The 26445-nt window shown below is 35.8% G+C and overlaps 1 protein-coding gene across 2 annotated transcripts in view; it reads right to left on the reverse strand.

The window, feature by feature from the left end:
- The window catches only part of AP3D1 (adaptor related protein complex 3 subunit delta 1), a 170876-nt gene that overhangs the window by 66061 nt on the left and 78370 nt on the right, over window positions 1-26445 (reverse strand). For both annotated transcript variants that reach the window (XM_007489313.3, XM_056820692.1), the window contains 6 exons: window positions 21747-21876; window positions 20487-20626; window positions 17692-17765; window positions 6733-6782; window positions 2958-3007; window positions 2407-2455 (listed from right to left, as the gene is read on the reverse strand). In XM_007489313.3, coding sequence (XP_007489375.2) covers window positions 2407-2455; window positions 2958-3007; window positions 6733-6782; window positions 17692-17765; window positions 20487-20626; window positions 21747-21876 — 493 coding nt within the window. The remainder of the gene's footprint in view (window positions 1-2406; window positions 2456-2957; window positions 3008-6732; window positions 6783-17691; window positions 17766-20486; window positions 20627-21746; window positions 21877-26445) is intronic.

Genomic DNA, 26445 nt, shown 5'->3' on the forward strand with positions numbered 1-26445 from the left:
AGTATTGACTCCAAGACGGAAAGTAAGGGTTAAAAAAAAAAAAAGCCCAAAAACTGCCTAACTAGGCAGGTATTTGATCTCCTTGCCAAATGGGGAGTGCAATATGGTAATCAATGCCATTTGGAACATAAGATCATTTGTAAAACCCCATAGAGAAGATGGCTGAGTAATACTGCCTCATAAAAAAGCAAGGAGCAGTAGAGGGAAAAACAAGCTTGTGGAAAACTTGGTGAATATTTAAGTAAGCCAAGTTATTAGAAAAATAATTTCAGGATAAAAGTAGGAGGACAAGATGAACAAAAAAATTGAAAAAAAAAGATTGTAATTAACATATTTTTTTGTAAAAGATTTCAGTGAAGCCACACTATGCGGATATTATATTAATATTATAGATTCCAAAATATGTCAAGAGGAATTAGAAATGGTACTAAGAAGATGGGAAGAAAAAAATGGACCAGAACAACTAAGGACACTGACAGATCAATACATAAGATATGTGAACTGAAAGATTTATTTTTGTTTTATGTTGATTCTTAGGTTGGTACATTCAAATCTGGAAGGATAGGCTGAAACAGGACAAAAATGAAACCCATAAAATTATGAACAGCAAACAAGTTTAATCAACAATCCTAAACTGTAGGATATGTAGGTACTTTGGACATGAATCCTTAACATAAGACATCTTCAGAACCCTGAGTGGGTGAACTGAGAATAAAAGAAACAACATCAATAACAAGCATTATATTTTTAAAACTCATTATCCCAGGAGTTGATCCTGACAGGAAATAAAATTGAAGGCAGAAAGAATCTGCACAACTTCATTGATAACAGACCCTTAAATGCCTCAGAAAAATTGGAATATATGTAACCTTAAGAGCTGATATCAAGGAAGAACACTGACATGGCTTTCATAGTCTCAGGCTGTTGACCCCAATTCTATAGTCCTACAGTTGTTGGTGGCCCAGATAGCATAAATTTGTTTATAGGAAGTCTTTCCCCTTAATTATACAAGAGATAATTTTAAAATGGTAGAAGGGTATTTGAAGAATGAACTCACAGGAGAACCATATCACAGAGAATCATTCTGACTTACTCGCTTAATAAGGTTAAGATTTCTGGAAGTTTTATAAGAAAATAGAGAGACATAAAGTCTTAAGAGAGCCTTTAATCTCAAGAATTATTTAATTTCTTTGTTTCAGAAATCTGGAAAACCTTTCCTGCCCACTCCCAAATGATTTTTCAACATCAAAACTACTATAGCAAATAATGTTTATACAGTCTAACAGGCAGTACATCACTCCCTTTATCTTTTGATATTAATATTGTCTTAACTTGCTATTTTAACTAGGCAGTTATTAACTTTGTATTTATTATGTCTTCTCTATCAACTAGGAACCAATTCTTACAGATTATACTCTTTATCTGGCAGAATTATTGTTGTTTAGTCATTTGGGGTTGGGTTTGACTCTTCATGAGTTAATACTGTTGGGATTTTCATGGCAAACATACATGAATGGTTTGCCATTTCCTTTTCCAGCTTTTTTTACAGATGAGGAAACTGAGGCAAACGGAGTTAAGTGACTTGCCCAGGATTAGGGTCAGGGTCATACGGCAAAGTAGGTATCTGAGGCCACATGTGAATTTGAGATTTTCCTGACTCCAGGCCTGGTATTCTATCCACTTTACCACCTAGCTGCCCTAGCCAACAAAGTATCTAGCATATATTAGACATTTAACTAACATTTTAAAAAATTTGACCATCAATTCTTTGCAGTAATAATGTCTTGGGGGAAAAAAGATAAGGGCATAAGGGAGGAAAAGAATCCTTGTTTCTAATCTTTGAGAATTTTTTTGACTTAAAGTGAACAATCATTACATCTAGTTCCAAAAGTTCTTACTAAGTATGCACTTAGCATAGAGATTATTCTTAAGAGGAAAAATTAAGTGTGTAAATGTGGGTGAAGAATATTTTATGTTGCTTAGAAAAATAACTAGGAATGCTAGTCTCTGTTCCAAATAATTTATAAAAATTGTATTTCTAGTAATTATTTTTAAGATGTTTCCATATTTATTCAGGCTTGGAATACAAACGTCTCTATAAGACATAAATATTATTCTATGTTGGATAGTATCTTGAAATTTCTTTTATCATCTTCTGTCCAAATAAATGTTCCTTTGGATTTCCTTGAGTCACTATTCAACAACAAATTAACTGGATTCTCAAATCTCAGCAAGAGGTGTTGTTCCTTTAATAAAATGGGCTAGGAATTATATTTAAGTCACTTGTTACTTGATTCTGTAAAGTGGTCACCCAAAGGTTATAAATAAAGGAAAAGAATGTGGTAGAAACAAAGAAAAAAACTAGGAACAGAAATTTAAAGACAAGAGGGAAGGAGATTAACTTACAATTTTGGTCTGAATCTTCTATTAATATTCTTAATTTCTGAACACAAAGCTGAAAAGAAAAGTTAAAGTCAGTCATTACAGCTTTTAAAATTAGAGGGCTATAATTTTTAGTATGAGAGGAGTCAATTCAGAAGTCCTACAAGAGTGACTGCCTACTTTTCAGCATTTCACATGGTCTAGCATTGCTTTCCTCTCCATCCCCAATAGTTTGAAAAATGCTTCCCATCACTAGCGATGTCTATGCCTTTAGACAACAACAACAGAAATAAACACTACAGGGAAAAGGATTCCTAATACCTTGCAGAGAGGCAAACATGTGATTCCTGTGATAGCTGATTTATATAACAGCCAAAGAGGCATTTTAGAGTCACCCAAATCTTCTATACAGTCAGTTGTTCCTTTTAACCTCAGCTAATTTTGTTCACTTTACTGTGGATCACAAACCAGAAAACAATAAGTTGACAGAGTTTCTCTTTCTATGAATCTTCAATACCTCTTATGCATACATTTCTGTAATTAGAACACAAATGCAAAGAGGGAGATGACCATACCTGGATGCTGGCACTGTGATTGGGCATTCCGGAAGACAAAGATATCAAAACTAAAAAGAAACAGTATCTGTTAAACTTTCTCTTCAGACAAACCAACAACTAAATCTCAAGAAATACAAACAATAGTAGAAAGTATTTAATTTTGAGCCTTTTTGTTTGCTTCTTCACAGTTCTACCAATATAAAAAACTTAGTATGGAGGCAACTAGGTGGCCCAGAGAATTGAGAGCCAGGCCCAGAGATGGAAGGTCCTGGGTTCAAATCTGGCCGTGGACACTTCCTAGCTGTGTGACCCTGGGCAAGTCACTTAAACCCCATTGCCTAGCCCTTACCACTCTTCTGTCTTGGAACCAATACACAGTATTGATTCTAAGACAGAAGATAAGGGTTTAAAAAAGCAAACAAATAAAGAATCATTAATATCAGAGACCTCTGAGAACAATTAATTTTCAATTATTTGTGTCAATTTCTTTTTTCATTTCGGTTCAATTTCATTCAACTCAGTGCCATTTAGTTCAATTCCATTCAATATGCATTGATTAAGTGACTATGGCAAATTTTTAAAAGATGAATCAGCTACCTTATGCCTCAAGAAATTTCTAGATTGTACTTTATTACCATGTCATAAATAAAAGTGATTTTAATAACAGTGTAAAAGTAAAATATAATTAAGGAGGTAGTATGCAAATTTAGTTATGACCCTTACAAAATCCTAATAGAAACACCTGGTGTAGCTCATGTTGCTACATGCCTCTGTGCACCAAGGCAGAGTACACTGTTCTCTCACAACTCAACAGACGTCCCCTGTTTGACTTTTCAGGCTGTGGTCTGAAAAATTCATCATTCTTAAACCAATCTGTTGATGAGACTCTTTGAATTTGGCTAGACAATAAGTGACTGGGTCCTTCTGAGAAGCCTTTAAGGCACCACCTTTAAGATCCCAAGGTTAACTTCACACCATTAAGAGGAATTCAACTAATACTTTAGTGGAGGTTATTTCTGTAAAAGTCAAAATGATATAAATGGAACACGATGCCTATAGCTAGCCCATGACCATGATAAATACACAAGGTATACTCACTCTCTAGGTAACAAAGTAATATTCATGTCTGTAGAGAATGATATTTCAAATCAAACTCACCATGAAACACTTTTGACCTTCTTGTGACACAAATGGGACATGTAAATGCTAAAAGATTCTTAAAGTATGGAATGTCCTCCAAAACAGTATCAGAGTATTTCAATTTATAATAAAAGAATATAAGGGATAGTATGGAATAAAACAGAAGAAATTAAGTATTTTCAATAGAAAATATATGTATTTTTGAGATATTGCCAGACCATAGGACTTTAAAGTGAAAAGGGCATTGGAAATTATCAAGTGTAACTCCCTCAGTTTTGCAACTGAGGAAACTGTGGCCCAGGAAGGTTAGGTAATTTTTCCAAAGACATATAATTAAAACGGAGAAGGTCAGAATTTGAAGCCAGCTTCTCCAACTTCCAATCTAATGGCCAAAACAGCACATGAGTTCCAATAGTTTAATATCTATTTTGGAAAGGGAAAATATTAGTCACTGAAATTTTTTTCCACCGAATACTTATTTACAATGTATAAAATACTAGGGTTCCATGGGAAAATATGGGAAATGCTACTCTTTATATGTAGATGATAGGGATGGAATAAGGACTAGATATGGAATTTCACTGTGCACACCCAAAGATTATATTTGCCCTCTGTAACAAATTATTTTTAAGGTTACTCACATTCTTAGTCAAATTATGTAAGGAAAAGGTTAATAGTAAGTAATATGGATCAGGTAAGTCACGTTAAGCAGCAGGTGTTACAACTGAGATATAATAACACTGTGTCTAATGTTGAGTTATCTTTGTCTCTGTTTTATCTCACTATTAATCTATTCATTTTGTGAAGGAAAAAAAAAAAGATCCCAGTCTTCTCTAAACTGTTCACTCTCCCCAGCACTCGGCTGAGTGCTCAGGACACAGTTGGTACATAATAAACATCTACTGAATACAAACACATGAATCCCAGCTACCAGGACAGGTCATATTATAAATTATGGAGGCAATGAACTAAAGGTAGGGTTTATCCACAAAAGGTTATTACTGTTTACCTTTACCTCTACTCCTAAGACTGGGTTCTCTAGAATAGGCCAGTTTCTAACAATAATGTCAGATCTTCCAAAATCACTAGCCATATGTGTTGGTAATACATCAACTCTACATTTTCTGGGTTTTGTTGTCTTCAATACAAATAGAACTTAAAAAAAAAAAACCAATAACAATAACAACAACAACAACAAAACAGTTAGTTTTCAAGTCAAAATTTTACTCTTCAGAGATATTAATAATCTGATTCTGTTTGACATGTTCCTCAAAGTAGAATAAACAATTCCTCAAAGTGACATGAAGAGAAAAGGCCTCCACACCCCATTAACTGAAGGCAGAAACATTTCTACTCTCAAACCCCCAAACTGGGTAAGTCTAATGAACTCCATTCAATAAACCAGGATCTAATCTGCAGGCTGAAGTATAGGGCTAAGTGGAACACCATGATTACAAAAGATTTTTTTTTTACTTTGTTTTAAAGGTCTTTCTGAGTAAAGATCTTATTTTAGTCTCATTCAAAAAAGAGCCTCCATCCTCTTTGATCTGATAAGACCATTTCTTAGTTTCTAAGTTGCAAGACAGCAGTAGGTAAATGGTCTCAAGTTTAGCAAGCAGTCACATCAGTAGACATGGTAATGAAAGGGTTTCTTTTGGCCTCTGGGGGTCTAAATAATTTGATTAGATTTAATGTAATTGGAGGAAGACTCTATTACCATATCCTTTCAAGCAAAGATTTAAAAGCATCTGTTTCATCAATAAAGGTGCAATTTCAGATAACATCTGGAATGGCAGGCAAAAAATTGAACTAAACTCTGACCAGGTGTGTGCCAGCAACACTAGTTTTGCTTTACTTTTACACTGTCTGAAAAGATAACATAGGGGGCAGCTGGGTAGCTCAGTGGATTGAGAACCAGGCCTAGAGGCGGGAGGTCCTAGGTTCAAATCTGGCCTCAGACACTTCCCAGCTGTGTGACCCTGGGCAAGTCACTTGACCCCCATTGCCTAGCCCTTACCACTCTTCTGCCTTGGAGCCAATACACAGTATTGACTCCAAGATGGAAGGTATGGGTTTAAAAATAAAAAAAAAGATAACATTGTTCTCTAATGGGGAAATGATTATTTCTAAGTCCATAGTGCTGACAATGGGCAGATATGCTTCCAAACACCACCATATAATTGAAGAATTAGATTAAGACAAGATGTCAGCTTTATTTTGGTAGAGGTATATATTAACATAACAATAAAATGAAGGAGGAGAGACTGGGTCTAAAAATGTAACTAAGAAAATGAATGTCTTGGGGACTTGAAATAATGCCTGAATAATAAAGGTAAAGGAAAAAAATTTCACACCAAAATCAGGAACCCCCAGCTTGTACCTCAGAAGGCATAGTCATTGGCCTGGTACACTAACTCCTGATCACTAAGCTTTTACTATGGCACATTTGTGACAAATTTAGGCCAAGCAGATTTTCCCTACAGACTTAGATTTAAGAAGAGACAATACTTGCTTTGGCAAGGGCATGGTTTTGAGAGGAAAGAGGTAATAAATGGCAAATTAAGGCATTATCTCAGTACTCTTTGATGTATGCTTGTGAAAGGAATGTGCATGTTGGAGTTCTTTGGCATGAATAATGAAATTGGGTCCTCACCTGCTATCACTGTGTTCACACATTCATAGAGAAGAGACATGGCAGAAGTGCTGAAAAGAGAGAGGTGACAAAATGACCAAATGTCCTTTAAAAATCTTAAACATCACTACAGTTCAAGGAAAACAAAGAGCTGAATATTATTGATAAATTCAGCAAAATGGCTGTGCCCAAAATGCTCAATGTGTGTTTGGCATTAGTGTCCAATGAATATAATTCAAACCATAGAGAAGTGAAAAATGTAATTTCTCAAACTTTCCACCAATCTGTGATGTGAACATATGGAAGGTATCTTTCAACTTGAAAACCAGACAAGCTTATTTGTATGAAAAAGTCTTCCAGCAAGAATAACAGCAATACCTTAGGTTGATGTAACATTTTGCTTTCTGAAGCATTTTCAAGTTCATCATCTCACATAACCCACTTATGAGGAGAAGCTCTAAGCCTGGGGGGTCCCTGACAACATGTTGGCAGGAAAAGTTAGGGCCTTGGTGGGGCTGAAGGATGTGGTGATCAATCCCCTCCCCTCCCATGGGAGGCTTGAATTTTAAGGGCCAGAGTTTAAGTGCCAGGCCACAGATAGGACCTATTGCTCGAGACTTTTGATCTAGAACTCTGTAATCACAGGATAAATTCATGACCTCACTTTGGTAAATGTCTTTTGTCTCTAAGCTCATTATCTACTACGCTTAAAAACCAAATCATCTATAGACAAGTCTCTATAAATGTAATAAAGATTGGATCATAATAGAATCAACTTGCTTGTTTATTAATGAAACAAAAATCAGATTTATATATTTTCGTATTCTTTATTAAAGTTTAAGATGTTTTATCCAAGTAAGTTTTGGTTTCTCCATAAAGAAGTCTTAAGTTCCTCTAACAAATATCTTTTAACACTAGATCCAAAAAGATCTAACAGACCATCATGTTTCTGCTGTAAACCTTAAAATTCCTTAGACTTATAAATGTTGGAAATTTCACCATTGGGAAATTTTATACTTGGAAAATTTCTTACTGATAGTCTATTGGAATGTGAACCCCATTGGCATGGGAGGTTCCTCCTCCTCCCTTCTTAAGATTACTTTAGGACAGAAACCTTTTGCTGAACAATGGAAAGGACTTTGACCTATGCTTAAGCATAGAACAGGAATTTCTTTGAGTCATGATTGATTTTAGAATTGATACAATGGAGATACTTGGAATCAATCTCCACCCTACTCAGTCCTAATAGGATTTGAGGAAGGGCTGCAGCATAGATCAAAATTTAATTATTCCAATCTCTACCCTACTCAGGTTAACAGGATTTAGGAAGGGCTGTAGCAAAGGATCAAAGATTTATTTGAAAATATGACCTTCAACAGACATGTGCAAAGCCAGAGACCTCTGGGCGGTCCTGGGTTAAGCTAGAGCCTCCATTGGCACAGGGAAATTGATGGACAGTGATTGGTAGGGGAGGGAACTTGGATGGTTTCCTTAAAGAGAGAGGGGTCTGAAGACTCAGGGTGGTGGTTGAGGAGTTTGTCTGAGTGGTTGGAGTGTGCTCTGAGAAGCTTGCTCTGAAGGAAGCTGAAGGTGGGGGCCTCTGAGACTGTTTCTCCATTTTGGTCACGTAAGTAATAGGGACTGATCTCTTTTCTTTGCCCCAGCTATCTAAGGGCTTGGGCCTTTTGGCCCAGCCTAAACAGAAGGGGTATTTAAGCCCTATTCCCTTCTCTCCCTTTTCTCTCTCTCTATCTCTAATTCCTTTCTTCCTCCTATTGTAATTAAACTCCATAAAAGATTGACTGCTGACTTGAGTTTTCATTTAGGAATTACATAGCTGAATTCCTTGGCGACCTTTAATTAATATATATCAGTCTTTTAAAGTGATTTCCTTGTCACATTGCTCAATTTCAATATGGTAACTCCTCAGGAATATTAACATAACCAGCATACAGGGTAAGAAGAAGGAGGGGACAAATACACACTGTATTTTATATTTTGTATGTCATTCCTAAAAATTATTATCATGCAGAGGCATGTAACTCAGAAGTCATAGCAGCATTTATAAGAAACTCAAGTACAGTAGAAAAAGCACTTGACAGAGATCTGGGAAATGAGGGTTGGAAGACTGGATTTTCCATGAAGTATGTTACATCTTAGGTAAGTCATTTCCATCCATTCTCTGAATCTGAGGCAGAGAGCATTGCTATATCTGCTATTATTATGAAAATCAATTATGCTAGTGAATAAGCCTCAAAGTTCATTAAAATGATGAACTATAATGAAGATAGAACAAGAAGACAGAGGATTAACCTATAAATAAATACTAACCAGTTTGATATTCTTCCTGAATAATTTTAATAGTACAAGAAGATAGAGGATTAATCTATAAATACTAAATTTGAATAGTAGTCTGTACAGAAAATAAATGAACCCTTTCTGTGAGGGTTTAAACATAGGTTCTTTTGGCTGTTTAAGAGAGAAAAAAAAATCATAGCAGGTATCTTTCTTTGCCTTTATTTTGAAAATACAGATAGTATTTTGCTGTAGTGGTATAATCTATTTATAATGACCTAATAATATAGTTAAAATTTAAATTGTCCACAATCCAAACACCTATAGCATGTTAATGTAGAAAGCTTTAAAGCTTATTGGTATGAAAAAAGCAATAGAATCAGAAGACAATCTCAGAGATAGAAGGTATCTTAGAGATATTCTAATCTTTTTTTTACGTATAAGGAAATGAATGGCTGAGTAATGATTTGCCTAATATTACAAAAGTAGAGTAGGGACTAGAGTCTAACAATCAAGATTCTTGGTCAAGAAATAAATTTCAAATATTTTTACAAAAATATTCATAGCCACTCTGTGGTGGCAAAAAAATTGAAAAATGGAGGGTGGGGGTGTCTCATAATTGGGGAATGGCTGAAAAATTCTGTTATATAATGGTAATAGAATACTATTGTGCTGTAAGGATTGACGATCTGGTGGCTTTCCATATGAACTGGGAGAACCTCAATGAACTGGTGTAGAGTAAAATGAGCAGAACAAGAAAAACATTGTATACAGAAAGTAAAACAAGGAAAAATCCAATGTAATGGACTTTGCTACTAGTAGCAATGCAACAAGCAAGGACATGCCTGAAGGACTTATGAGAAAAAATACTATACATATTGAGAGAGAATTATGGGAGTAGAAATGCAAAAGGTAACATATGACATCACTTAATACATATATATGGGTATGTGATTTGGGGTTTAGGCCTTAAAAAAATCACTCTACAGCAAAAATGGATAATATGGAAATAGGTATCAAGTGACATTTGTACAACCCAACTGGAATTGTTTGCTGGCTCTGGGAGGAGGGAGGGAAAGAAAATGAATCATATAAACACGGGGAAATTTTTTTGAAATTAATTAATTAATTAAAAAAAGAAACAGAAATCAGTTTCAAAGCTAGTGCCTAAAAATAAATTCATTTCCTCTGTGCAAACGGGTAACAAGCTCAATTTGCTTATTCAATCTGGGCCAATTATTTTAACACTTTGAAGAGACATCTAACACACAAATCATAGTAGCATTCTTAAGTCGGAAATAGTACTTGATAGAGAGCTGGGAGGTGAGAGTTCTAAGATAAGTTTTCCCATGAACTGTTATATCTTGAACAAGACACTACTCTCTGGACTTCAGTTTCCTTCTTTGTAAAATAAAAGGTGAAACTAGAAAGGTTTTATAGTTCTCTTTACCTCTAACATTATGATTCTATTCTTATAATTAACAGATGTGATTTTAAACCAGAACCTTCTTTTTCTATAATGTGGTTAAAATTGTCTGATCTGTAAATCTGAAAAAAAATTGGGGTCCACAATTCAGAGATTCACATATATGATCTTAATTAATGAGCTGAGAACAAGAAAACCTTTCTTTAAATCTTCCATCTTAACAATAGTAAAATAGAGAAAAACATAACAGGTTTATTTATAAAAAAAATTATTTATAACCTGGTCAAAATGATTTAAAAAAAAAATCCAGACCCACAACCTACAGAGAAGAACCCTCATGTATTATGGAAAAGGGACTTATTTTCCTCCTCCTCAACAACTACTGACCAACTGCTAAAAACAAGGCACATACAGGAGCCTCAAGAATAGCAGCACCCATGCAAATGACATATTCTGCTTTCAACAAACCCCTCATGGCTATTATCTGCTGAATGAGCTATTACCACAGGACAGGTAAGGCAGCCTAGCGCAGCAGTTCTCAACCTCTCAATTTGTAGCAATGAGAATACATAATGCATATCAGGTATTTACATTCTGAATCATAACTGTAGCAAAATTACAGTTTTGAAGTAGCCACCAAAATAATTTTTTGGTTTGGGGTCACTGCAACATGAGGAACTGTATTGCGGGGTCACGGCATTAGAAAGGTTGAGAACCACTGGCCTAGCTGATACAGTAAGGGCCCTTTAGGGAGGGACAGGAGGGAGCGGGTGATAAGACAAACCAACACCACCATCCCTCAGACTCTGACAAAGATAGCCCAGGATGCTTAACCCATTTGGAATATCAAAGCTTCCAACCCACTGTCCTCAGCCATCAACCTGGGAAACAAACCCTTTGGAAATGCAGCCTGGCAGCTATTCCCACAGGCGCTACAGCCACATCTACTAAAGACCCAGAAGAGAAAGTTTTTTTTCACCAAAAACCTTAGCACTGTCAGATGGTTCACCATCAAAGATATGTTTTTGAAGAAGTTAGGTGTCTCAGTGGATAGAGAGCTAGGCTTGGAGACAGGAAGTCCTAACATCAGACACTTCCCAGCTGTGTGACCCAGGCAAGTCACTTCACCCCAACTGCCAAGCCCTTACCACTCTTCTGCTATGGAACTGATATTTACTATTAATTTTAAAATAGAAGGTAAGGGTTTAAAAAAACATGTGATTTTATCACTGGAAATGACATTACAGAAGAGGCATTACCATCTTTCCATCTGACTTGTAGTTGATACCTCCCCTTATCTCTTCCACTAGAAAGTGAGGCTTTTGAGAACAAGGGCTGGCTTGTTTTCTCTTTCCCAGAACTTTGCATTTGGTAAGTACTTAATGATTGCTTTATTTATTCATTGTTATATGTGGACTAGATTTCCATTTTTTAAGTGTGAATTACTTATGGCAAAATTTTAATTGGGATTTTTTTCCCTATGACTCGGGACATTATGTTAGATAAACACATCTGAGTGCTTTCTCTCAATAAAACAGAAAGCTTCTTTTTTTCCTAGTAAGTAAATCCTTAAGTTTCTCATTAAATATATTTTGAGTACTGATCCATTAGGATCTATTAAGAACATAAAAATTACTTCACTCAAATCACTGTCTCTTCCCTACCAATTAAGAGTGAGTGTATGAATCACTAAGTATGTATAAATTACCTATTAAATAGAAGATAATTCACAAAGGAAGGGACTAGAATTAAGAGAGATAGGTGGAGCCAAAGAGGGGAAATTGTTCCAGACATGGGAGAGAGCAAGAGAGAAAAAGAATGTCTTTTTCATGAAAGCCAAGACCACCAGATAAAAGAGATGGTGGTGGGGATCAAGGTGTAAGGCAACTGGATATGGAGAAGGAGGCTAGGTTATGAAGAGCTTTGAAAACCAAAGACAACATTTTGTTTTTGGTACTGGAGGTGACAGGAAACCATTGGAATTTATTGATTGGAGGGAAGTGAAATGATTGGGCCTATACTTTGAGAAAATCACTTTAGGAAAGGGACTAAAGTGGGGAGAGACTTGGAGGCAGGCAGATCCACCATCAGGCTAATAATAGCCTGATCAAGGCATAAGGTAATGAGGGCTTGAACTAGAGAGGTGGAGGTGTCAGAGGAAGGAAGAAGGATATTTGAGAGAGGATGAAAAATGAAATAGACAAGTCCTGGCAACAAATTGGATGAGATGTAAGAGATAGTGAGGAGTCCAGGATGATTCCTAGACCATCCTGAGAGACTGAGAAAATACTGACTGTTACTTGTAACATTAATAGGGAAGTTTGAAGATGGGAAGGGTTTAGAAAGAAAGTTGGATGTGCTAGAGTTACCTATTGAAGATTCAGTTTGTGATGTCTAAAAATGGAGATTTGAACCCCAGACTTCAATTCCCAGAAGTCCTTGGTAGTTCCCAGAACTCCCTGAAATCTCACTGGAGGTCCTCACCTGGACCGAGAGCAAAAGGGGTATTTAAACTGACCATACCGCCTACTCTGTCTCTTGGCTTCCACTTCTAGGGACACGCAGCTCTCTATCTATCTGGCAAGATGTAGGTTGCACGTGCTTTCTTATTTTGTATTTTCTTTATTTCTTAATCTTTAATAAACCTCTAAAATATAATACCTTTAGCAAAGAAAATAATTTTTACTGTTACAGTTATGGAGAACCCCGTCGGTTGTGACGAAATATACTCAATCTTTTTAACTTTCCTAAATCTTTACTAAGTTCAGCTTTTAATAGCTAGTGCCTGTTTGATTCAAATCACTCCTGCTCTGGCTGCCACTCCTGGTCTCTCTCTCCCTCACCTGGTCCCAGCATCTGGACCTGTTTGTCCCAGATCTCGATCACCTGGTGACCTACCCGCCCAGCCCCAGCAAACCCTAGCCTCAGAACAGATCGCTCATCGCCCCAGGCCCAGAACTCACTTCCACCAGCTGGTAAAAAAACAGGGGTGATTTTTCTTTAGGCTACAATTAGCCTTCACGTTACAAGGGGCAGGAGACTTGGGGGGGGGGGGGGAGGAGAAAGAGGACAAGGTAGAGGCTTTTCCAAACACGCTTTTCTTTCACTTGGCTCACCGGGGAGCCAGGGAAAAAATTCAACTCCCTGCAATTCTTCAGCAAAATTTGAGATTCCTAAAACCCACCCTCACTATGGGGAAGCAGCTCAGGGGCTCAGTGAACTGAGAGCCAGGCCTACAGATGGGAGGTCCTTGGTTGAAATCTGGCCTCAGACACTTCCTGGCAGTGTGACCCTGGGCAGGTCATTTAACCCACATTGCCTAACCATTACCAATCTCCTGCCTTCTGATAATAGGTATCTAAATGGATAAAAAACCCAAGGAACTTTAAAGAGATTGGAGGTTATATTTTTAAGGCTTTTCAGACTCCAATGTTTTATAAAAAATCTCTGTATTCTGTATTCTATTGCATTTGCTGATTGTTTTGTTTAAGGTTTAACTTTGTGATTTTATGTTCATATATTACTGCATTCAATACTATTCTGTTACACAGAATCGGTTTAATGTACTGGGGTTTAACTACTGTTAAATTCTGTTGCTGTCCCCCTATAACTATACTGAACAAACATTATTGAGTAAGCCCATATAAAAACAGCTTTTCTATTTTTGACTTTCTAAATGGTCACATAGAGGAGAGATGGGCTCCATCAGAAAATTGCTACAACAACCTTTGGAAAATTTAATGAGCTAAATATCTCAAATTGATTTTAAGGGTTCTTTAGACATGATTTTTAGAATTTTTCTTAACAATCTCTGGTCATTTTGCCTGCCCCTAACACGAGGTGAGGCCTACTCTAGTAGCTGAAGTGAAATACAATTATAAACCCCAACTCCCACATTTATAAGAATGTGAATGGAAGCTGGGAAGTTAATCCCAGGGCATTGTACCCCTAGAAGCCTCCCCCCCATGAAAAAAAGGGGGAGCATCTCTCATTTATACTCTTCAGCTCACTTTACAGAGGTCTGAGTTTTTTCCTAGACTCTTCTACCACATTTTTGTAATGATATCTAAAATTCTTGATGACGTTCAAAACCCAAAATAAGTTTTACTTTGTTTGAAAATCTGTTTACCAAGGTTAAAAGATTTGCTACATTTGTAAAAATTGTGACAAATATCCACCAGTTCATAGGCTTTATAAAATGCCATATAGCAACTTATGTGAAATATGATAGTAAGTTTGTTTGCTATTGTAATTAACTGGGCTATTGAGAATTTTGGGGATATTGATAACTACATATTTGTACTACTGTTCTTTCTAAAAAAACAAAAAAAAAACAAAAAACCAAACTGTTACCTTGTAAAATTCATTCGCTTGTACTCACAGTGGATCATGGCCAGATATGAAGAGGAAATGGATCTCATTTTGGCGAAAAATCCTTGTATTCTATATTTCCTTAATTGACACAGTGTGTCAATGATTATAAGCAACATTTTTGGATTTTTAAAACACTTTTTATTATATTTTTCTTGCATGTGCAAAATACTATTTCAGTATTTTTCCTCTTTTTTATATTTGAAGCACATGTCATTAGTATTAAGATTTTCTTTAACTTTTTGATTCTGCAGTAATATAAGTTTAAAATACATTTGCTATAATGTCAATGCATGCCCCAAAAGCTTGAGACTATAAAAATGATGCCACTGATTGTTTAACAAAATTATGGGACTTTGCTTAATGATTCTGTCTGATTCCAGGACAAAATATACAAAGGAGCCATTTCACAGGGCCAATGAAGCACAAAGCTAAACCTGATTATTGCCACAAAGAGCACATAGGATATATTAGTGTGAAGACTCAAGGCTGCGACGCTTAACATATGTTAAGACGTAGGACTACCTTGTATCCACTCACTCTGAAAATACTTACAGACGAGTATCTCAAACTTGGCTCCTACTTGGCTTCTATAATCTAGTCCCTTTTCTGTCTTTCAGAGTAGCAAACTTTCTGTAGTCCTGGCTACTGACTGGGTAAATGCATCATTGCTTAGATCATTTTATTTGGGCCCTGATTCAAGAGCCTGTTATAGATTTACTTTTCCTTACTTAGAATTTTTACACATAAGACTTTGATAGTCTATATTTTCATCCAGAAATTTTCTTTTTTATTTGGATTTTTCTGATGTCTTTTTAATTTCTCTTGCCAATTGATTCATATACCTCATAACTCAGCCATACATCCCTAAGTGATCCCTGTGTTTTTCAATCACCCTCTTAACGGGGGAATGTAAAAATATTATTATTGGGGGCAGCTGGGTGGCTCAGTGGATTGAGAGTCAGGCCTAGAGACAGGAGGTCCTGGGTTCAAATCTGACCTAAGACACTTCCCAGCTGTGTGACCCTGGGCAAGTCACTTGACCCCTATTGCCTAGCCCTTACCACTCTTCTGCCTTGGAGCCAATACACAGTATTGACTCCAAGACGGAAGGTAAGGGTTTAAAAAAAAAATTATTATTTTAAATTGCAAAGTTTAAATTCCTTTTTGAGAAGAATTTTAGGTTAAGAAAGATGCTACCTCTCCTAATTCAGAAACTGAACTGTTTGGAGAAGACACCATGAAGATGCCTCAAGACCACAAGCTGCATGAGAAGATCAAGAATGAACTTTGGGTGTGGTTGATTGAACATTTATTTGTATGTATACTTTCATTCCAAAGGGGACTGTCCCCTAACTGGCTTTTTGTCAATGCGTCTAACAATTGGTTTTGTTCTTTTCCTCTTATCCTCAAATTATTGTAATCTTTAAGTTGATTATGTTTTCATGATCCTTTTGGGGAAACTGTTCCCAAACGATCAAATGGAGTTATGTAAAAATGGAGATTTGAACCCCAGACTTCAATTCCCAGAAGCCCTTGGTAGTTCCCAAAATTCCCTGATATCTCACTGGAGGTCCTCACCTGGACCGAGAGCAAAATGGGTATTTAAACTGACCATACCTCCTACTCTGTCTCTTGGCTTCCACTTCTAGGGACACGCAGCTCTCTACCTATCCGGCAAGATGTAGGTTGCACGTGCTTTCTTATTTTGTATTTTCTTTATTTCTTAATCTTTAATAAACCTCTAAAATATAATACCTTTAGCAGAGAAACTAATTTTTACTGTTAAAGATGTCTGAAAAACAATTAGAGATATGAGACTAGAAGTTAGCAGAGAAGTAAGGGGAAGATGTCTGATTCATACCAAAATAATAATACAATGTTTTAGGGTATTTAGGGTTTTTGTAGTTCTTGTGACAATTATTTCATTAGTTGCTCTCCAGAATCCTGTGAACCTGGCAGGGGAACTGCAATTATTCTCTTTCTACAAATGAGGAAACTGAAGTTCTCAGAAGGAAGGTGATTTGCCCAAAGCTGGTTAAGTGGCAGAATTGGGATTAGAACCCAGGTCTCCTGGCTCCTACTACAATGTTCTTTCTAATTATACCAAACAGGTCATACCAATTCAATTACCTCTTGTTATCTAATCAAAGCACAAGTGAGGCTCAAATGAAGAAGCCTAGCAAAGAGACTGAATGAAGAATGGCACCAAAAGGAATCATTCTCAAAAAAGTGATGCAATGAAAACAAAACAAAGTTAATTTATTACAGAATCTAGAAAATCAATACAAATTAGTATGAAATTAAACAATTTAAAATTTTATTGGGTGCCTAAAATGTAAAAACAAAAATAAGGTAGTCCCTGAAGCTCTCTTCAAGAAGTTCAATGACAATTTAAAAGAATTCTAGATTGTCAGAGTGGATAGGATCTTAAAGGCAAATTAAACCAGTAACAATAATCAAAATGTATGTTATGCTTAAGTTTTAAAAATGTACTGCCCAAGCTGGGTAGCTCAGTAGATTGCTAGCCAGACCTAGAGACAGGTGGTCTTAGATTCAAATGTGGCCTCAGATGCGTCCTCGTTGGGTGACGCTGGGCAAGTCACTTAACCCCCATTGGCTAGCCCTTACCACTCTTCTGCAATACTGTGTATTGATTCCAAGACAGAAAGTAAGGGTTTAAAAAATTAAAATAATAAAAATGTACTGTCCAGGAGTGTTTCAGAATAATCTAATTACCATATATATTCCTATAAATAATATAATATAGACCCATGGATATTTAGATATTTGTTCTTCATTACTGTCCATTTTAAGTAATTATATTAAGAAAAAGAAAAATTATTTGCTTGGAGGCTAAGAATTCATAATTTTCACTTCCAACTTACCTATGTATTAGGTTGGTGAGGGGTTCAATCAGTTTCTTTCCCAATCTTGGTTCTAAGGGAGTAAGAGCACCAAACTATTTGAATAAAAGGAAAAATTAATAGGTTATTTTGTGGCAGTGATGTGGTTGCACATTGTTGAAAAATGAGAAATGCTCACAGATGCTATATTTTTACTAGTTAGCAGATATTGCCAATTAGAATGTAGATTCCAACCATGGTCTTTCCTTGTCACTTCCTCCTAGTTGATAAGAGCTTGAAAGCTTGAAGGGGAGGGGCATATGAGCTACCTTGAAGGTTGACAGGTGATGTTAAGCAGGATATGGGAGGGTATATCATATATGCACACTAGGTATCTCTGCAATTAAGGGAAGATCTTCATGATTAGGGAAAATTCCCCAAACTCTGTACATGCCTTCTTTCTCTTTTCATGCCCTGAAAACAACCTTATGACATGTCAACTCTTAAAACACACCTCTAGGTGGATCAATGGAATACATTTGGGGTAAATTACTTCGATAAGCTAGTGTTCAATAAACCCAAAGATCCCAACTTTTGGGATAACAACTCACTATTTGACAAAAACTGCTGGGAAAATTGGATAACAGTATAGCAAAAGGTAGGTAGAGATCAACATCTTACACTCTATACCAATATAAATTCAAAATGGATAAATGACTTAACTAGAATGAGTGAATTCATAAATAAATTAGGGGAACACAGATTAGTATACCTGTCCGGTCTGTGGGAAAAGAAGGATTTAAGACCATGCAAGAGATAGAGAACATTGCAAAATGTAAAATGAATGACTTTGATTATATCAAATTAAAAAGGGTTTGTACAAACAAAACCAATGCAACCAAAATTAGAAGAAAAGCAACAAACTGGGAGAACATTTTTATAACAAAACTCTCTAACAAAGGTTTAATTTCCCAAAAATATAAGGAATTAAGTCAAATCTACAAAAAATCAAGCCATTCCCCAATGGTCTAAGGACATGAACAGGCAATTTTCACAGGATGAAATCAAAATTATCAATAACCACATGAAAAAGTGTTCTAAAACCCTCCTGATTAGAGAAATGCAAATTAAAACAACTTTGAGGTACCATCTTACACCTAGCCGATTGGCCAATATGACAGCAAAGGAAAGCAATAAATGTTGGAGAGGATGTGGCAAAATTGGGACACTAACATACTGCTGGTGGAGTTGTGAATTGGAACAATCATTCTGGAGGGCAATTTGGAACTATGCTCAAAAGGCTTTAAATGAATTCCTGCCCTTTGACCCAGCCATACCACTGCTAGGCTTATACCACAAAGAGAAATGAAGTAAAAACACTTGTACAAAAATATTCATAGCCATGCTCTTTCTGGTGGCAAAAAATTGGAAAATGAAGGGGTGTCTAATAATTGGAGCATGGCTGAATAAATTGTGGTATCTTTTGGTGATGGAATACTATTGTGCTCAAGGAAATAATGAACTGGAGGGATTCCATGTGAACTGGAATGACTTCCAGGAATTGATGCAGAGGGAAAGGAGCAGAACCAGGAGAATATTGTACACAGAAACTGATACACTGTGGAACAATCAAATGTAGTGGACTTTTCTCCCAGTAGCAATGCAATGATCCAGGACAATTCTGAGAGACTTATGAGAAAGAACGCTATCCACATCCAGAGAAGAACTGTGGAATCAGAAATGCATTAGAAAAATATATGATTGACCTCGTAGTGCAACAGGGGTGTGATTAGGGTTATGATGTTAAAGAATTGCAATACTGTAAATATGAATAACATGGAAATAGGTTTTGAACAATGATACATGTATAACCCAGTGGAACTACTTGTTGGCTTGGGGGGGGATCATAAATCATGTAACCGTGGGAAAATATTCTATATCAAAAACAACAACAAAAAAACAAACACACACCTCTACCTGAAAAGATATATTCTAAATAAAAAATATTCTAAATATAATAAATAATTCTAAATATTCTAAATCAAAAACAAACAAACAAACAAACACACACCTCTACATGAACCCTACCTCTGCCCATTCTCCAGGTTTTTCAGCCAGGAATACTCTTGTAAAGTCTAGGGAAGGAATAATCTGAGGAAAGGTGGAGAATTCCCAAGGATGGGAAGAGGGCAATCCCCCAGATCCTGAATCAATCTAGAAACCTGAAACTCTCCTGCAACCCATGGTCATTTCATCTCTGAAAGGGCTTTTCCACCACCCTACACTATTTCCATTGCCCTGGCATACTATCTCTAACAACCTGGAATAAACATTTCATGCCTTTAGATAAATGGGATGAGAATCACAATTCTCTCTCCCACAACAAACTTTCCCACAATAGCAGGATGGAGACCACATTTATCTTTTCTTTTTTTGGAAGAAAACAAGTTTGTAGCAGGTGTTTCTATCTGAGCATGTTGACTACAAGGCAGATATTCTTCCTCCTTTAGATCAATTTATTGTGATTATTACTATGTAGTCTCTTGACTACAATTATTAAATGTTCTGTTTTGTTTTTTAAATAACAAAGTCAAAGGATCTGGAACTTGGAAAATTATCATGAGTTTATATGTTTGTTGTTATTTTAATATATGTTTACAGCTATAATAGTTTCATCTAAGATTTTATTCCTTATACTGTAAATTTATTTAATTTCCTTTTTTCTGATAGTTACTTATTTTAACAGAAAAAACATTTAATTCAAATATTCATTGTTAACTCATGAACAATTTTCCTAATGAAATAAAAAACAATAATCATAGCATCGAAATACTTGCCAATTTTATAATCTTAATGAGGACCCAATTATTAGTTGAAGAAGTCATCAACTTAAAAAATAATGGAGCAAGGGAAAGGTAGTTTTTGGGATTTCGTCTGGCCAGCTCACAGATGACATTCACTGCCGCAGACTGCACACCTGTGAATATGAAGAGAAGGTTATCAGTAGGGGAGAGCTCCACTCCAGCAGCATCTAATTACTTTAGTACCTGCAGGCAAGAATGCCACAAGTCATCATAAGGAAACTGCTTTTTTCATATTCTCACTCTCCAAATATTCTTTCTTTTAGAGAGAAAATATCATATTAAATTTGCTGTGGAACATTTTTGTCCATTCATGAAGTGAACATCCTAATTTGGGCTCTCATCCCTTCTTACCTATACTGTAGTCAGTTTCTGATTGATGTCCTTGATTTAAATCTCTTCTTTCTACAACCCTTCCCCCACACAGATGCCCAAATGATATTCCTAAAGCACATTCCCAACCAAGATCTCCAAGAGCTCCCTATATCTTTAGGATTACAGTCTTCCACTTGACATTTAAAGTCCTTGAACACTTTGCACCAATCTACCTTATGTTTTTCCTTTTCACTCATCCAAACTAGCTTTTTATTATTCTTCATAAACAACATGCAATCTCCAATCTGCCCTTGATGCCTAACTTAATTCCTTCTCCTTTCCCTAGTATTCTTTAAAACTTAGCTCAAAAACCCACCTTATAGAAGGCATTCTCTGACTATCCCTTTTCCCAGAGCTGCTGTTGTTTCCCTCCAAAATTAGCTTGAGTTTATTTCCCTTGATAGAACTCCTTGAAGATGGGATTGCTTTTTTTTTTGTTGTTTGTTTCCATTTCTGTCTCTGGGATTGGTCATTAGCAGTAGCCTGAATGGATTCAGAATGAGACCAAGATGATATCTGATCCCAAAGATTCCATGTGCTAGGTTCAGCTTACTTTTAACTTCATCCAAAGATCTATTTCAGTTTGAAATTAACCTTTCTATCTCCTTAAAGAAAGGGCCCCAGACATCTCTTTCTCCTTTCCAACTCATTCCACACAAAATTTTATAACTAGAAAGGACTTCACTATTCAAACTTAGAAATGAAAAAAAATCCCAACTACAAGATTTCCAGTAACAGGCCATTTTAAGAGTTTGATCTTAATTTCATTTTCATAGAAAATGGACTCATCAAAGGCTACCTTGGCTATCAAACACAAGTAGCTTTATTAAAATATCAAAGACTATAAGAAATGTAACCAACCGGGATCAGGATCTTCAAGCTTCTCTTTCAGGCGAGGGAAGGCAGGACGGAGGGACTCAGGGTACTTCAAGAACACTTTATACATGATCAGCACAGCCTTCTTCCTGATATAAGGCTTCGTGTGTGACATCTGTGAATCAGACAAATGCAGGAGATGCAAATACCATGAGGAGAGCCTTGCAAAGGTCCATTTTAACTCTTCCCCACCCCACAAAAGTGCAAGCAGTATTGTAACTGTTAGGACTTTATATGAGAGAATTGATTTTGAAAGCTTAAAAATCTCTGCCTTTCCAGATCACTCATGTTTTGGAAGAGAAATTCTTTCCACAAACTATTTCTCCCAGTGAAGTCTAATTGAACTAGAATAATCCATTTTCTATTTATCTTCTCACAATGACCCAAAAGAAGACTTCTCCCCTAGATTTGCCAGTCTCTACACAGTCCAAAGAGGCTGAGCTCAGTCATGACTTTTGCTTCTACAGTAACATCTCTCCCTTTGAACCTCATCTTCATTTCTGGTTCCTTATTCTCTACCAAGCTTCAGGGTTTGGCTAGTTTCTTATCTCCACCATTTCCCTCTGATTCTTACTAATAATCCCCCAAATTAATGATCTAGTGTGTTCATTCAAGTCAAGAGTTTACCATCTCTAGCATCTGTTTTAGACAATGTTATCTATGGTACTAAATTGGATTTATTTCATTAATGAGATTAAAATGGATGATTGCTAAGGCTTTTCTAGAGACAGAGATACAGAGAGACAGAGACATAGAGGAGAGAAGAGGGAGGTGTGGGGGAGAGTGAGAGGAAGGAGAGAGGAGGGAAAAATGGAGGGGAGAAAGGGGAAGGGAGAAATTAGGAAGGGGTGGAGTCAAGATTACAGCTTTGTAGAAGCAAAAGGTGAGACCACTCTGACTATCCTTCCATATCAATCTTTAAAAATTGCTTCAAAAAGCCAGGAATCCAAACCCAACAGCAAGTCGGAGTCACAGTACTCTACAGCTGAACACAACTTGAAAGGTAGGCAGAGAGAGCAGATATTCAAGTGATAATGGGGTCCTAGAAGCAAAACTGCACACAGAGGAGTGGTCAAATGCCACCCCCTCCTCTCCAACTATCACGCAGGGTTCTGTGATTTGGCATAGTCTGACTTTGGGATCCCAGGACAGGGATTGCACCTAGAGAGGAGCACCTCTGACACAACCCTTGAGGTCCTGGACCCTGAAAATAGCTGGCAGGAAGAACCAGGGGTCTACCTGGCTGGGCACCTTCAGCCTCTGAAGCTGGATGCATTGAAGACTTAGCCCCAGGGCAGATTAGCTCAATAAACCTAATCCAGTAAATCAACAGAGGAGAGACAATCAGCAAGTAGTTTGTAGCCCACAGGCCAAAAATAAATCAATAAAAAGGTGGGAAAATGAGTAAACAAAAGAAAAAGCACTAGACTCTAGAAAGCTTCTACAGGAAAAAGAACAAAGAACAGAACCAACAGAGGATGACAGGATTAAGGGAACTACAAGAAAACCTAAAAAAAATTAGAAATTGGTCTTATACTCTGGAAGAACTCAAAAAGGAATTAAAAATTAAATAAAGCAAGTCAAAGACAAATGGGAGAAAGCAAAAAAAAAAAAGGCTTAAAAAGCAAAATTGGTCAACTGAAAAAAAAAGCACAAAAATCCAATGAAGAAAAAATGCTTTAAAAAACAGAATTTGTTCTACTGGAAAAAGAAGGCAAAAAAATCAATGAAGAAAAAAAAGTCCCATGAAAAGAAAAATGGACCAAATGGAAAAGGAGGATCAAAAGCTCATGGAAGAAATTCAGTCTTTAAAAATTAGAATTGGGCAAATAAAAGCTTCACGAGACATCAAGAAAGAAAAAAAATTTCAAAGAATAAAAAAATAGAAAATATGAAATATTTGAGAAAGGTCAGGATTAAAAAGGAAGTCAGAATGGAGGGGAATACACAGATGGCTAGCATAACTGTGAATGTCAATGGGATAAACTCACCCATAAAACAGAAGCAGGTAGCATAATGGATTAAATAAACCAGGATCCTACCATATGTTCTTTAAAAGAAATACATTTGAGGCAGGTAGACATTCACAGAGTAAAGGTAAGAGGTTGGAGCAAAATCTATTGGGCTTCAATTGAGACAAAGAAGGCAGGAGTAACAATCATGATCTCAGACAAAGCAAAAAGAGATCTGATTAAAAGAGATAAGGGATAATTGTAACCAAGGAATAATGTTCTAAATTGACTAAATAAACTTATTCAAATGGAAAAAAAGAGATAAGGAAGTAGAATTATATCTTGATAAAAGGCAGTATAGATAATGAAGAAATATCAATACTCAACATATATGTACCAAACGGTATAGCATCCACATTTTTAAAGGAGAAACTAAAGCAGCTTAAGGAGGAAATAAACAGTAAAACTATATTAGTGGGGAACTTCAACCTGCCCCTATCAGAACCAGATAAATCAAACCAAAAAATAAATAAGAAAAAAGTAAGGAAAGTGAATGAAATTTTAGAAAAATTAGAGGTATTAGATATCTGAAGAAAATTGAATAGGGATAAAAAGAAATATACCTCTTTTTCAGCAGTACATGGCACATATTATAAAGATTGACCACATACTATGGCATAAAAAGATCACCAAATGCAGAAAAGCAGAAATAATAAATGCAACTTTTACAGCTCATAATGCCACAAAATTATAATCAATAAGGGTTCATAGAGAGACAAATTAAAAATTAATTAGAAATAAAATAATCTAATTCTTCAAAACTGGTGAGTCAAAGAACAAATCATTGAAATAATCACTGACTTTACTGATGAGAATGCAAAGTAGAGACAAAATATGAAATTAATGAAATAGTCAAAGCAGTACTTGGGAAAATTTCCATCCTAGAGTGCTTATACCAACAAAATAGAGGAAAAGGAAATCAACGAAATGGGCATGCAACTGAAAAAAAAAACAAAAAACTAGAAAAAGAACAAATTAAAAATCCCCAATTAAAAATTGACTAAATTGAAAGTCCTAAAAATCAAAGGACAAATTAATAAAATTTAAAGTAAAAGAACTACTAAACTAATAAATAAGACTACGAGCTGGTTCTATGGAAAAAACAAACAATTAAAAGATAAAGTATTGGTTAATTTGAGCAAAAAAAGAAGAGAATCAAATTACCAGTATCAAAAATGAAAAGGATCATGATCTCATCTTTAATGAAGAGGAAATTTACACAATTTATAGGAGCTATTTTGTCCAATTATATGACAATGACAAGCTAGGTAAAATTGAGGAATATTTACAAAAATTGAAATTGCCTAGATTAATAAAAGAGAAAATAGAATGCTTTAAAAATAATATATCAGAAAAAAAATTTGAACAAGCCATCAATTAAATTCCCAGGAAAAAATCCCCAGAGCCAGATGGATTCAAAAGTGAATTTTATCAAACATTTAAAGAACAATTAATCCCAATACTATTAAACTATTTGAGAAAATAAGCAAAGGAGTCCTACCAAATTCTTTTTATAACACAAATATGGTACTGATTCCAAAGCCAGGCAGACCAAAAACTGAGAAAGAAAACTAGACCAATCTCTTTAATGAAGGCAATTTGGAATTATGCCCAGAGAATTACAAAAGAATACATGTCTTTTGATCCAGCAATACCACAACTAGGTTTGTACCCTAGAGAGATAAAGAAAAATGGGGATGGACCTCTCTGTACAAAAATATTTATAACTATGCTTTTTTGTGGTGGCAAAAAATTGAAAAAATGAAGAAATGTTCCTCAATTGGGGAATAGTTGAACAAACTGTGGTATATGATGGTGATGGAATACTATTGTACTATAAGGAATGATGAACCAGATGTTTTCAGAAAGAGCTGGAAAGACCTATATGACCTGATGCAGAGTGAAATGGGCAGAACCAGGAGAACATTGTACACAGTAACAGCAATATTGTGGAATAATCAAAAGTGATAGACTTTGCTACTAACAGCAATACAATTATCCAGGACAAATCTGAGGACTTAAGAAAAAAAAGAATATTATTCATACCTAGACAAAGAATTGTTGGAGTAAATTTGCAAAAGAAAACATATGATTTATCACTTAGTATATCTTATTACTTTAACTAAACTGAATATACAACCCTTCCTAGAGGTCAAGGCCCATACTAGTTAGTCAGTCAGTCAATCAATCAATGGACATTTATTAGGCACTTAAAAGGTTCTAGGAATTGTTAAGAGATAGAGATATCAAGAAAGGGAAAAAAAAAATCTCTGACCGCAAGGAGCTCCTATTCCTTATTCCCACCCCACATAAATCATTAGCATTTCTATATATGTCTAACAAAACTCAGCAGCAAGAGTTAGAAAGAGAAACTCCATTTAAAATCACTCTAGACAATATAAAATACGTGGGAATCTATTTCCCAAGATAAACTCAGGAATTATATGAACACAACTACAAAACACTCTTCACACAAAGAAAAAAGATCTCTACAACTGGAAAAACATTAATTGCTCATGGGTAGCACAAGCTAATATAATAAAAATGATAATTCTACCTAAATTAATTTACTTATTTAGTTCCATACCTATCAAAATACCAAAAAACTTTTTTCATAGGATTAGAAAAAAACATAGCAAAGTTCATCTGGAAGAACAAGAGATCAAGAATAT

The sequence above is a fragment of the Monodelphis domestica genome, chromosome 3 (assembly GCF_027887165.1).
Source record: "Monodelphis domestica isolate mMonDom1 chromosome 3, mMonDom1.pri, whole genome shotgun sequence".
NCBI classification, from domain to species: domain Eukaryota; kingdom Metazoa; phylum Chordata; class Mammalia; order Didelphimorphia; family Didelphidae; genus Monodelphis; species Monodelphis domestica.